Source organism: Nerophis lumbriciformis, linkage group LG36 (genome assembly GCF_033978685.3).
Source record: "Nerophis lumbriciformis linkage group LG36, RoL_Nlum_v2.1, whole genome shotgun sequence".
In the NCBI taxonomy this organism is placed as follows: Eukaryota; Metazoa; Chordata; class Actinopteri; order Syngnathiformes; family Syngnathidae; genus Nerophis; species Nerophis lumbriciformis.
In genome coordinates, this window is record NC_084583.2 from 580,001 (window position 1) to 595,000 (window position 15,000).

General features: G+C 40.4%; 1 protein-coding gene across 3 annotated transcripts in view; it reads right to left on the reverse strand.

Moving 5' to 3' along the window:
* Positions 1–2,891: 2,891 nt before the first annotated feature.
* Positions 2,892–15,000, reverse strand: part of gdpd2 (glycerophosphodiester phosphodiesterase domain containing 2) — a 44,057-nt gene continuing 31,948 nt past the window's right edge. For 2 of the 3 annotated variants that reach the window (XM_061930408.2, XM_061930410.2), the window contains 4 exons: positions 6,687–6,834; positions 6,540–6,622; positions 6,441–6,466; positions 2,892–4,486 (listed from right to left, as the gene is read on the reverse strand). In XM_061930408.2, coding sequence (XP_061786392.1) covers positions 4,293–4,486; positions 6,441–6,466; positions 6,540–6,622; positions 6,687–6,834 — 451 coding nt within the window. In that variant the 3' untranslated portion in view covers positions 2,892–4,292. Of the gene's footprint in view, positions 4,963–6,440; positions 6,467–6,539; positions 6,623–6,686; positions 6,835–15,000 lie in introns of all 3 variants that reach the window. The other variant, XM_061930409.1, reaches the window with a different exon arrangement.

A 15,000-nucleotide genomic window follows, 5' to 3' on the forward strand; every position in this document is an offset into this window, starting at 1 on the left:
CATGGCTTTTGAACAGTCCGGATGGTTCTTTTCCTCTTTGGTCGTCCGCAGTTTCCAAAAAACAATTTGAAATGTGGACTTGTCAGACCACAGAACACCTTTCCACTTTGCATCAGTCCATCTTAGATGAGCTAGGGCCCAGCAAAGCCGGCGGCGTTTCTGGGTGTTGTTGATAAATGGCTTTGGCTTTGCATAGTAGAGTTTTAACTTGCACTTACATATGTAGCGACAAACTGTACGTTAAGTATCATGTCTTTGCAGTCTATTCAATTGAATATAAGTTGAAAAAGATTTGCAAATCATTGCATTCTGTTTTTATTTACCATTTATACAACATGACAACTTCACTGCGTTTGGGTTTTGTAGATTATGCCTCATTTATCAGGATTCTTCTTCCTTGTACATTATTTGTAATGGGCTTGGAGCCTTCAATTGTATTCTTAGACTTTAGAAAAAAGAAAAGCCGTGGGCGACAAACGGTACTTTTATTCATAGTGGAAAACCTAACAAAGTAAAGAAAAAAAGCAGACTTTTGACTCATTTCATCACGATGCTTACTTCCATCATTTGAATGCACGTATTATTAATATGTAACAGTGTTTTCTTAGCAATTACACTGACATCTAATTGCACTTTAAACAGGCTTTTGGCATTTGGCTTTTCCCAGCATGCATTGTTGGTCAGGTGATGTTGCAATCAGGATTTTGGGGGAAAAAAAGTTTGATTGCACTGATTCACATTTCCATAAAAAAAAAACCACATCATCTAAATGATTAATGGCTGACATTACACAAGAAAAGTGTAAAAAACTTTTGCCTTTCAGTTGGGTTACACAACTTACCCTATTTTTCAGACTATAAGGCGCACTTAAAATCCTTTCATTTTTTCAAAACTCGACAGTGCGCCTTATAACCTGGTGCGCCTAATGCACGGCATAATTCTGGTTGTGCTTACCGACCTCAAAGCGATTTTATTTGGTGCATGGTGTAATGATAAGTGTTACCAGTAGATGGCAGTCACACATAGGAGATACGTGTATGTACGGCATAATTTTGGTTGTGCTTACCCACCTCGAAGCTATTTTATTTGGTACATGGTGTAATGATAAGTGTGACCAGTCGATGGCAGTCACACATAAGAGATACACTGTAATGCCAAAGGTATTTTGCCACCCATCCAAATGATCAGAATGAGGTGCCCTAATGGTGTATCGAATCAAGCACTTAGGCATGGAGACTACAAACATTTGTGAAAGAATGGGCCGCTTTCAGTGATTTCCAGCGTGGAACTGTCATAGGATGCTACCTGTGCAACAAATCCCGTCGTGAAATTTCCTAAATATTCCAAAGTCAACTGTCGTCTTTATTATAAGTAAAATGGAAGAGTTTGGGAACAACAGCAACTCAGCCACAAAGTGGTAGACCACGTAAAACTGACAAGAGAGGGGTCAACGGAGGAATTATGGCGTGGGGTTGTTTTTCAGGAGTTGGGCTTGGCCAGTGGCCTTGTGGTTAGAGTGTCCGCCCTGAGATGGGTAGGTCGTGAGTTCAAACCCTGGCCGAGTCATACCAAAGACTATACAAATGGGACCCATTACATCCCTGCTTGACACTCAGCATCAAGGGTTGGAATTGGGGGTTGAATCACCAAAAATGATTCCCGGGCGTGGCCACTGCTGCTGCTCACTGCTCCCCTCACCCCCCAGGGGGGGTGATATAAATGGTAAATGGGTTATACTTGTATAGCGCTTTTCTACTTTCAAGGCACTCAAAGCGCTTTGACACTATTTCCACATTCACAACAGACGTGACTAGGTTGGTAGAAGCTGGGGATCGAACCAGGAACCCTCAGGTTGCTGGCACGGCCACTCTCCCAACCTAGCCACGCCGTCCCCTCAAGGGTGATGATCAAGGGTGATGGGTCAAATGCAGGGAAACATTTCGCCACACCTAGTGTGTGTGTGACAATCATTGGTACTTTAACTTTAGTTCCAGTGAAATAAACTTTGAATGCTCCAGGATAGACAATTCCATGCTCCCAACCTTGTGGGAACAGTTTGGAGCGGGCCCCTTCCTCTTCCAACATGACTGTGCACCAGTGCACAAAGCAAGGTCCATAAAGACATGGATGACAGAGTCTTGTGTGGATGAACTTGACTGGCCTGCACAGAGTCCTGATCTGAACCCAATAGAACACCTTTGGGGATGAATAACAACGGAGACTGAGAGCCAGGCCTTCTCCACCAACATCAGTGTGTGACCTCACCAATGCGCTTTTGGAAGAATGGTCGAAAATTCCTATAAACACACTCCGCAACCTTGTGGACAGCCTTCCCAGAAGAGTTGAAGCTGTAATAGCTGCAAAAGGTGGACCGACATCATATTGAACCCTATGGGTTAGGAATGGGATGGCACTTCAAGTTCATATGTGACATACTTTTGGCAATATAGTGTATGTGTAGACTGCAATATGATGGCAGTAAAAAACACCAAAGCTTTAAATGTTCCATTGAAAATAAAGAACATTATACACGGCGCTCAAAAATCTGTCAAAATGTTTTAGTACGACTTCACTTGATGGATTTTACGGCCCATCACAGCTACTACTATACGGTGGTATAGTACCGAATATGATTCATTATTATCGCGGTACTATACAAGTACCGGTATACCGCACAACTCTACAATCTTGCCTTCCTTCATACAAACCCCTTTTCCATATGAGTTGGGAAATTGTGCTAGATGTAAATATAAACGGAATACAATGATTTGCAAATCCCTTTCAACCCATATTCAGTTGAATATGCTACAAAGACAACATATTTGATGTTCAAACTGATAAACATTTTTTTTTTTTTGCAAATAATCATTAACTTTAGAATTTGATGCCAGCAACACGTGACAAAGAAGTTGGGAAAGGTGTCAATAAATACTGATAAAGTTGAGGAATGCTCATCAAACACTTATTTGGAACATCCCACAGGTGAACATGCAAATTGGGAACAGGTGGGTGCCATGATTGGGTATAAAAGTAGATTCCATGAAATGCTCAGTCATTCACAAACGAGGATGGGGCGAGGGTCACCACTTTGTCAACAAATGTGTGAGCAAATTGTTGAACAGTTTAAGAAAAACCTTTCTCAACCAGCTATTGCAAGGAATTTAGGGATTTCACCATCTACAGTCCGTAACATCATCAAAGGGTTCAGAGAATCTGGAGAAATCACTGCACGTAAGCAGCTAAGCCCGTGACCTTCGATCCCTCAGGCTGTACTACATCAACAAGCGACATCAGTGTGTAAAGGATATCACCACATGGGCTCAGGAACACTTCAGAAACCCACTGTCAGTAACTACAGTTGGTCGCTACATCTGTAAGTGCAAGTTAAAACTCTCCTATGCAAGGCGAAAACCGTTTATCAACAACACCCAGAAACGCCGTCGGCTTCGCTGGGCCTGAGCTCATCGAAGATGGACTGATACAAAGTGGAAAAGTGTTCTGTGGTCTGACGAGTCCACATTTGAAATTGTTTTGGAAATATTCGACATCGTGTCATCCGGACCAAAGAGGAAAAGAACCATCCGGATTGTTATAGGCGCAAAGTTGAAAAGGCAGCATGTGTGATGGTATGGGGGTGTATTAGTGCCCAAGACATGGGTAACTTACACATCTGTGAAGGCGCCATTAATGCTGAAAGGTACATACAGGTTTTGGAGCAACATATGTTGCTATCCAAGCACCGTTACCATGGACGCCCCTGCTTATTTCAGCAAGACAATGCCAAGCCACGTGTTACATCAATGTGGCTTCATAGTAAAAGAGTGTGGGTACTAGACTGGCCTGCCTGTAGTCCAGACCTGTCTCCCATTAAAAATGTTTGCGGCGCATTATGAAGCCTAAAATACCACAACGGAGACCCCCGGACTGTTGAACAACTTAAGCTGTACATCAAGCAAGAATGGGAAAGAATTCCACCTGAGAAGCTTAAAAAATGTGTCTCCTCAGTTCCCAAACGTTTACTGGGTGTTGTTTAAAGGAAAGGCCATGTAACACAGTGGTGAACATGCCCTTTCCCAACTACTTTGGCACGTGTTGCAGCCATGAAATTCTAAGTTAATTATTATTTGCAAAAAAAATAAATAAAGTTTATGAGTTTGAACATCAAATATGTTGTCTTTGTAGCATATTCAACTGAATATGGGTTGAAAAGGATTTGCAAATCATTGTATTCCGTTTATATTTACATCTAACACAATTTCCCAACTCATATGGAAACGGGGTTTGTACTTCCTTCAAATGACCTGTATGGAATTTGCCCATCTTGTGCCCTCACCAGTTGAGGAAAGTGTACACATACCGTCTGAATGTGCCCACAGTGCCTTACGCTCGTCCGCCGTTGTAGTCAAAAAGCTCTGTTTTCTCCTACCCTCCTGTTGCGGGGCAGACTGGCTCGTACATGCACATTCATCCTCCGCCGTCGCCATTTCTAAAACAAAGTAGCGCATAGTTCGAACTTAAATCTGTCAGTAGACTCGCTATGGAAGCGCTTAAAAACAATGTGTGACCGTGACAGTGTGTTATGTAGACCACAAGGAAATCTTTTACTTTTAGAAAAAAATCATAATAATATGACTCCTTTAATGCGCCTTACAATCCGGTGCGCCTTTTTGTATAAAAATAGACCTGAATAGACCCCATGGTCCGAAAAATACGGTAATTCCTGCAATTGTTAACTCTGTTTGGCGACAAAACGACACAAAGACAGTTGCAGTTAGACACAGTGAAAGGTTATACAAAACTTTCATCTCCGCCTCATAAACGTTGTGACAGTGCATGATATGCTGCTCCAGGGTGACAAACTACACGTGATATGCTGCTGCAGTGTGACAAACTACACAGCCGCTAAGAAGGGAGAAAGTTCTTTCTGGTTCCAGGACAGTTGTGTCCTTTCTTTCTTTGACACTGAAAAATCCAAAAGACAATATCAATACAAAAACCATGATAATAATAATAATAATAATAATAATAATAATATTTGGAGACTTAAAAAAGTATGCATATCATGTGCATCCAAGTTGTTACACATATATTTTGATTTTATTTGTGTTATTTCACATTATCTATGATTTACATTACTAAGTTGGAAAGAAATACTGTAAAATATGTAAAACTAAACAACAATCATATTATTCATGATATAAAATAGACATTGTTTTTTTGTTATATATACATTTACTAATTTTTTTTGTCATATGTTTAGTACAAAAAAATAAAAACAGTAAAATAAATGAATACAAATATTTAACAGCATTAATAAATAAATAAAATGTTAACGCCATTTTTGACAAAATGCAAACATGTCAGTGTTTGGAATTGAACCCTAAGTGACAGGCATTAATGCTATTATATACAAACATGTATATTTATTTATTTTCTTATCATTTTTATCTGATTAGTAGTATTTTATTTTATATTGCGTTTGTAAATGTTCTTGAAAAACAATAAAACTAATATTACTGAGGAAACATATTTTTATGTAATTGATCTATACTGCTAAATATCAATAGGAGTGGTCATATACAATGATACATATATATGATTTAATAATGTTTTTTACATAATAAAAAATGGTATTAGCATTTAAGAATATCAACATTATTATTAGTAGTATCCTATAAGCTATATTTTATTATATTACATGACATTAAATTGTATTATATAATATGAATATAATATTATAGTATATAATATGAATAAAATGTTATATTATATAATATGAATATAATATTATAGTATATAATATGAATATTATATTATATTATATACTATGAATATAATATATGACATAATATGAATATTATATTATATTATATAAAATTAATATATTATATAATATTATATAATATGAATGTAATATTATGTTATTTAATATTAATATGATATAGTATATATTTATGAATATAATATGTTATATAATATAACATATTATATAATATGAATATAATATCATCCACCCATCCATTTTCTACTGCTTGTCCCTTTCATATTATCTAATATTAATATAATATAATATTAATGTAATATAATGTTATATAATCCATCCATCCATTTTCTACCGCTTGTCCCGTTTGGGGTTGTGGGGGGTGCTGGAGCTTATCTCAGCTGCTTCTATTAATATAATATAATATTATATTAATATAACATTAATATAAATGTATATTATATCATATTAATATTATATTATAAAATAGTAATATCATATTATATTATATTGCATTAATAAAACATATATAATAGTAATATAATATCATATTAATGTTATATTATATAATATATTAATTTGATATAATATTAATAGTATATCATATTAATGTAATATTATATTGTATTGTATTATGAAGGAAATGCAAATATAATAGCAATAAAACAACACATTTTACCGTTTCTGTGGCAGCAGCAAGGTTTCCTGTGAGATTGACAGAATCAGTCCCAAACAAGTTTTTGTGTCCACGTGTTCCACATTCCAAACACCGTCTTACCGCTTGAGGAAGTAGATTAGAACCATCATCACCATAGAAACCACGTCCACTGTGATCCACATGGCGGTGTACGTCCCAGGAGGCTGAAACGCACATGGGTGAGGATGAAAAAAGCCAACTCGGCGACGTGGTCACTCAGCAACTCACCAAGACCCAGTCGGGACCCTCCATGTCCGCCAGCAGGTGGCAGGTGTTGGTGGTGACGGAGCTGGCCCCGGCACACCACAGGAGCGAGAAGAGCCAGGAGTGGTTGACCACCCACAGGTTCAGTGAGATATTTCGCCTGCGGAGCTCTCTGCAAGAGGACCAAAAACCCATCAGTCTGCAGTTGTTGTCTCAATAACCAGTGAATAACAGGAGACAGTGATAGGGTCTCTCCTGTCGTCATGGTGTGGGGCTGCATGAGTGCTGGGGAGCTGCGGTTCATTGAGCGAAACACCAACTCCAAAATGGTACGGTCACATTCCATAGCACAATATTTTTGTGGTATGTCAATTCAATTTGTATTCATTCATTGACCATGTCATGAAAAAATCATTTGAATTAATTGTGTGAATGCTCCACAACATGTTTTCTTCTTCTTCTTCTTCTTCTCCAGATTTTGCCGCATTCTATTTTCCACATTTTTCACCCGATTCAAAGCGTTCAAACTTCAAACTGTTCACCCTGTTCGGGAATCGCGGACTTTTCCTTGACAAATTCCAAAAATCCCCAGATTTCCCAGAATTCCAGGTTTTCCGGGATATTTTTCCCATTTAAAATGAATTGGCCAATTTTCAAACTTCAACCGTTCTACCGTCAAAACTTTTCTCTTAATCAGGAAAAAAAAACTTTTTTTTCGAACTGGAAAAATTCCCGGTTTTCCCGAAATCCCAGGAATTACATAATACCATTTCTCAATTCAACATGTTACTACGTCAACATTTCTCGACTGATTTGAAAAATTACAACACCAACCATTTCAACTCCTTCAGAACATTCAAGTCTTTTAACATTTTCCAAAAACATTCCCAATTTTCCCCAAATTCCCAAATTTCCATGAAATTCCCATTGAAATGAATGGGACATTTTTCAAAGTTCTACAATTCACCAGATTCAAAGCGTTCCAACTTCAAACTGTTCAGCCTTTTTGGGAATGGCAGTCTTTCCCTTGACACATTCCAAAAATTCCCAAATTTCCCAGAATTCCAGGTTTTCCGGGACATTTTTCCCATTCAAAATGAATTGGCAGTTTTTCAAACTTCCACCATTTCCACATTTTTCAACTGATTCAAACTATTTCACCTTCAACATATTCCACCCATCCTGGAAATTTAATATTATAATTTTTTAAGTAAAAAAAATATTCCAGGAATTCTCAGAATTCCCTTTTTTTTCAACCCCTTTTTTCACCCTTTTTTCTGGCGACTACTCCTTCGACATTTTTCAACCCACTTCAACCGTTCTACCGTCAAAACATTCCTCTTAATCAGGACAAAAAACTAATTTGTTTTTCAAACTGGAAAAATTCACGGTTTTCCCGAAATTCCAGGAATTCTGTAATACCATTTCTCGATTCAACATGTTACTACTTCAACATTTCTCGACTGATTTTAAAAATTCCAACACCAACCATTTCAACTCATTCAGAACATTCAAGTATTTTAACATTTTCCAAAAACATTCCCAATTTTCCCCAAATTCCCAAATTTCCATGAAATTCCCATTGAAATGAATGGGACATTTTTCAAAGTTCCACAATTCCCACATGTTTCACCCAATTCAAAGCATTCTAACTTCAAACTGTTCAGCCTATTCGAAAATTGCAGGCTTTCCCTTGAAAAATTCCCCAAATTCCCAGAATTCCAGGTTTTCCCGGACATTTTTCCCATTTAAAATGAATTGGCCATTTTTCAAACTTCCACCATTTCCACATTTTTCAACCTATTCAAACTATTCAACCTTCAACATATTCCACTCATCATGGACATTTAAAATATTATTTTTTCAAGTTCAAAAAAATTCCAGGAATTCCCGTTTTTTCAATCCCTTTATTCACCCTTTTTTCTAGCGACGACTCCTTCCACATTTTTCAACCCACTTCAACCGCTGCACCGTCAAAACATTCCTCTTAATCAGGACAACACAACTAAGTTGTTTTTCGGAATGGAAAAATTCCCGGTTTTCCCGAAATTTCAGGAATTTTGTAATACCACTTCTCAACTAAAAATGTTACAACTTCAACATTTCTCAACCGATTTGAAAAATTCCAACACCAACCATTTCAACTCATTCAGAACATTCAAGACTTTTAACATTTTCCAAAAAAAAATCCCGCTTTTCCCCAAATTCCCAAATTTCCATGAAATTCCCATTTAAATGAATGGGACATTTTTCAAAGTTCCACAATTCCCACATTTTTCACCCGATTCAAAGCGTTCCAACTTCAAACTGTTCAGCCTATTCAACAATTGCGGGATTTCCCTTGACAAATTCCAAAAATTCCCAGATTTCCCAGAATTCCAGGTTTTCCGGGACATTTTTCCCACTCAAAATGACTTGGCCATTTTTCAAACTTCCACCATTTCCAAATTTTTCAACCAATTCAAACCATTCCACCTTCAACATATTCCACTCATCCTGGACATTTAAATGACCATTTCAACTCATTCAGAACATTCAAATCTTTTAAAATTTTCCCAAAAAATTCCCGCTTTTCCCTAAATTCCCATGAAATTCCCATTGAAAAGAATGGGACATTTTTCAAAGTTCCACAACTCCCACATTTTTCATCTGATTCAAACCGTTCCAACTCCAAAATATTCAGCCTGTTCAAAATTGTGTGCTCTCCTTCAGACATTTTAAAAAAATCCCGGATTTTCAAGAATTCCCAGCTTTCTGGGACATTTTCCCTATTCAAAATGAATTGTCCATTTTTTAAACTTCCACAATTCGCACATTTTTCAACCTATTCAAACCATTCCACCTTCAACACATTCCACTCATCTAACTAACACTTTCCCAAGTTCCAAACCAAATTCCGGTTTTCCTGGAAATTCAAACTCTTCAACATTCAAACCACTGCAACATTCAAACTATTCTTACATTCATACTACATTCTGTCAGCATTTCACTTCAACTTCAGCATTGCAGCATTCACACGCAATTCCTTCAGGAATTGCCTCATATAGTTAATTATAATTATATTTATTTGAATATTCTGTAGGCCTCGCTGTTGCCCCTTCAGAGCGGCGGAAGTACTACACCAATGAGCTCATGCGCTCAAGTTCATGAGCTGGAGTATGTTTAGAAAACAAAAGCATGTTTTATTGTAAGTTTATGAGCTGGTCTGTGTTTACAAAATAAAAGCATGTTTTATTGTAAGTTTATGAGCTGGAGTATGTTTACAAAATAAAAGCATGTTTTATCGAAGACCTCTATGAAGAAAACGACTAAGGAACCCAGATTTCCCTCGCCCGGACGCGGGTCACCGGGGCCCCCCTCTGGAGCCAGGCCCGGAGGTGGGGCACGATGGCGACCGCCTGGTGGCCGGGCCTGTCCCCATGGGGCCCGGCCGGGCACAGCCCGAAGAGGCAACGTGGGTCCCCCCTCCAATGGGCTCACCACCCATAGCAGGGGTCATAGAGGTCGGGTGCGATGTGAGCTGGGCGGCAGCCGAGGGCAGGGTACTTGGCGGTCCGATCCTCGGCTACAGAAGCTAGCTCTTGGGACGTGGAACGTCACCTCGCTGGGGGGGGAGGAGCCTGAGCTAGTGCGTGAGGTGGAGAAGTTCCGACTAGATATAGTCGGACTCACTTCGACGCACAGTAAGGGCTCTGGAACCAGTTCTCTCGAGAGGGGCTGGACTCTCTTCCACTCTGGCGTTGCCGGCAGTAAGAGGCGACGGGCTGGGGTGGGAATTCTTGTTGCCCCCCGGCTCAGAGCCTGTACATTGGAGTTCAACCCGGTGGACGAGAGGGTAGCTTCCCTTCGCCTTCGGGTGGGGGAACGGGTCCTGACTGTGGTTTGCGCTTACGCGCCAAACCGCAGCTCAGAGTACCCACCCTTTTTGGATTCACTCGAGGGAGTACTTGAGAGTGCTCCCCCGGGTGATTCCCTCGTTCTACTGGGGGACTTCAATGCTCATGTTGGCAGCGACAGTGAAACCTGGAGAGGCGTGATCGGGAAGAATGGCTGCCCGGATCTGAACCCGAGCGGTGTTTTGTTATTGGACTTTTGTGCCCGTCACAGATTGTCCATAACGAACACCATGTTCAAACATAAGGGTGTCCATATGTGCACTTGGCACCAGGACACCCTAGGCCGCAGTTCCATGATCGACTTTGTAGTTGTGTCATCGGATTTGCGGCCTCATGTTTTGGACACTCGGGTGAAGAGAGGGGCGGAGCTTTCTACCGATCACCACCTGGTGGTGAGTTGGCTGCGATGGTGGGGGAGGATGCCGGACAGACCTGGCAGGCCCAAACGCATTGTGAGAGTTTGCTGGGAACGTCTGGCAGAGTCTCCTGTCAGAGAGAGTTTCAATTCCCACCTCCGGAAGAACTTTGAACATGTCACGAGGGAGGTGCTGGACATTGAGTCCGAATGGACCATGTTCCGCGCCTCTATTGTCGAGGCGGCTGATTGGAGCTGTGGCCGCAAGGTAGTTGGTGCCTGTCGTGGCGGTAATCCTAGAACCCGTTGGTGGACACCGGCGGTGAGGGATGCCGTCAAGCTGAAGAAGGAGTCCTATCGGGTTCTTTTGGCTCATAGGACTCCCGAGGCAGCGGACAGGTACCGACAGGCCAAGCGGTGTGCGGCTTCAGCAGTCGCAGAGGCAAAAACTCGGACATGGGAGGAGTTCGGTGAGGCCATGGAAAACGACTTCCGGACGGCTTCGAAGCAATTCTGGACCACCATCCGCCGCCTCAGGAAGGGGAAGCAGTGCACTATCAACACCGTGTATGGCGAGGATGGTGTTCTGCTGACCTCGACTGCGGATGTTGCGGATCGGTGGAGGGAATACTTCGAAGACCTCCTCAATCCCACCAACACGTCTTCCTATGAGCAGTGCCTGGGGAGTCTGTGGTGGGCTCTCCTATTTCTGGGGCTGAGGTTGCTGAGGTAGTTAAAAAGCTCCTCAGTGGCAAGGCTCCGGGGGTAGATGAGATCCGCCCGGAGTTCCTTAAGGCTCTGGATGCTGTGGGGCTGTCTTGGTTGACAAGACTCTGCAGCATCGCGTGGACATCGGGGGCGGTACCACTGGATTGGCAGACCGGGGTGGTGGTTCCTCTCTTTAAGAAGGGGAACCGGAGGGTGTGTTCTAACTATCGTGGGATCACACTCCTCAGCCTTCCCGGTAAGGTCTATACAGGTGTACTGGAGAGGAGGCTACGCCGGATAGTCGAACTTCGGATTCAGGAGGAACAGTGTGGTTTTCGTCCTGGTCGTGGAACTGTGGACCTGCTCTATACTCTCGGCAGGGTCCTTGAGGGTGCATGGGAGTTTGCCCAACCAGTCTACATGTGTTTTGTGGACTTGGAGAAGGCATTCGACCGTGTCCCTCGGGAAGTCCTGTGGGGAGTGCTCAGAGAGTATGGGGTATCGGACTGTCTGATTGTGGCAGTCCGCTCCCTGTATGATCAGTGCCAGAGCTTGGTCCGCATTGCCGGTAGTAAGTCGGACACGTTTCCAGTGAGGGTTGGACTCCGCCAAGGCTGCCCTTTGTCACCGATTCTGTTCATAACTTTTATGCACAGAATTTCTAGGCGCAGTCAAGGCTTTGAGGGGATCTAGTTTGGTGGCTGCAGGATTAGGTCTCTGCTTTTTGCAGATGATGTGGTCCTGATGGCTTCATCTGGCCAGGATCTTCAGCTCTCACTGGATCGGTTCGCAGCTGAGTGTGAAGCGACTGGGATGAAAATCAGCACCTCCAAGTCCGAGTCCATGGTTCTCGCCCGGAAAAGGGTGGAGTGCCATCTCCGGGTTGGGGAGGAGATCTTGCCCCAAGTGGAGGAGTTCAAGTACCTCGGAGTCTTGTTCACGAGTGAGGGAAGAGTGAATCGTGAGATCGACAGGCGGATCGGTGCGGCGTCTTCAGTAATGCGGACGCTGTATCGGTCCGTTGTGGTGAAGAAGGAGCTGAGCCGGAAGGCAAAGCTCTCAATTTACCGGTCGATCTACGTTCCCATCCTCACCTATGGTCATGAGCTTTGGGTTATGACCGAAAGGACAAGATCACGGGTACAAGCGGCCGAAATGAGTTTCCTCCGCCGGGTGGTGGGTCTCTCCCTTAGAGATAGGGTGAGAAGCTCTGTCATCCGGGGGGAGCTCAAAGTAAAGCCGCTGCTCCTCCACATGGAGAGGAGCCAGATGAGGTGGTTCGGGCATCTGGTCAGGATGCCACCCGAACGCCTCCCTAGGGAGGTGTTTAGGGCACGTCCGACCGGTAGGAGGCCGCGGGGAAGACCCAGGACACGTTGGGAAGACTATGTCTCCCGGCTGGCCTGGGAACGCCTCGGGGTCCCCCGGGAGGAGCTGGATGAAGTGGCTGGGGAGAGGGAAGTCTGGGCTTCCCTGCTTAGACTGCTGCCCCCGCGACCCGACCTCGGATAAGCGGAAGAAGATGGATGGTTTTATTGTAAGTTTATGAACTGCAGTACGTTTAGAAGATAAAAGGATGTTTTATTGTAAGTTGATGAACTGGACTATGTTTACAAAATAAAAGCATGTTTTTTTGTAAGTTTATAAGCTGGATGGCGTGTGTTTAGAAAATAAAAGCACGTTTTATTTTAAGTTAATGAGCTGGAGTATGTTTAAAAAAATAAAAGCATGTTTTAATTGTAAGTTTATGAGCTGCAGTATGTGTAGAAAATAAAAGCATTTTGATTGTAAGTTTATGAGCTGGAGTATGTTTACAAAATAAAAGGATGTTTTATTGTAAGTTCATGAGCTGGAGTACGTTTACAAAATAAAAGCATGTTTTATTGCAAGTTTATGAGCTGGAGTATGTTTACAAAATAAAAGTATATTTTATTGTAAGTTCATGAGCTGGAGTATGTTTACAAAATACAAGCATGTTTTATTGTATGTTTATGAGCTGGAGTATGTTTACAAAATAAAACCACGTTTTGTTGTTAGTTTATGAACTGGAGTATGTTTACAAAATAAAAGTATATTTTATTGTAAGTTCATGAGCTGGAGTATGTTTACAAAATACAAGCATGTTTTATTGTACGTTTATGATCTGGAGTATGTTTACAAAATAAAAGCACATTTTATTGTTAGTTTATGAACTGGAGTATGTTTACAAAATAAAAGCATGTTTTATTGTAAGTTAATGAGCTGGAGTACGTTTAGAAAATAAAAGCATGTTTTATTGTAAATTTATGAGCTGGACTATGTTTACAAAATAAAAGCACATTTTATTGTAAGTTTATGAGCTGGAGTACGTTTACAAAATAAAATGATGTTTTATTGTAAGTTAATGAGCTGGAGTATGTTTACAAAATAAAAGGATGTTTTATTGTATGTTTATGAGCTGGAGTATGTTTACAAAATAAAACCACGTTTTGTTGTTAGTTTATGAACTGGAGTATGTTTACAAAATAAAAGTATATTTTATTGTAAGTTCATGAGCTGGAGTATGTTTACAAAATACAAGCATGTTTTATTGTACGTTTATGATCTGGAGTATGTTTACAAAATAAAAGCACATTTTATTGTTAGTTTATGAACTGGAGTATGTTTACAAAATAAAAGCATGTTTTATTGTAAGTTAATGAGCTGGAGTACGTTTAGAAAATAAAAGCATGTTTTATTGTAAATTTATGAGCTGGACTATGTTTACAAAATAAAAGCACATTTTATTGTAAGTTTATGAGCTGGAGTACGTTTACAAAATAAAATGATGTTTTATTGTAAGTTAATGAGCTGGAGTATGTTTACAAAATAAAAGGATGTTTTATTGTAAGTTCATGAGCTGGAGTACGTTTACAAAATAAAAGCATGTTTTATTGTAAGTTCATGAGCTGGAGTATGTTTCGAAAATAAAAGCATGTTTTATTGTAAGTTTATGAGCTGGAGCATGTTTAGAAAATAAAAGGATGTTTTATTGTAAGTTAATGAGCTGGAGTACGTTTAGAAAATAAAAGCATGTTTTATTGTAAGTTCATGAGCAGGACTATGTTTACAAAATAAAAGTATGTTTTATTGTAAGTTCATGAACTGGAGTATTTTTTACAAAATAAAAGCACTTTTTATTGTAAGTTTATGAGCTGGAGTGTGTTTAGAAAATAAAAGCACATTGTATTTTAAGTTAATGAGCTGGAGTATGTGTAGAAAATAAAAATAAAATTATTGTAAGTTTATGAGCTGGAGTGTGATTAGAAAATAAAAGCACATTGTATATTAAGATAATGAGCTGGAGTATGTTTAAAAAATAAAAGCATGTTTTAATTGTAAGTTCATGAGCTTGAGTATG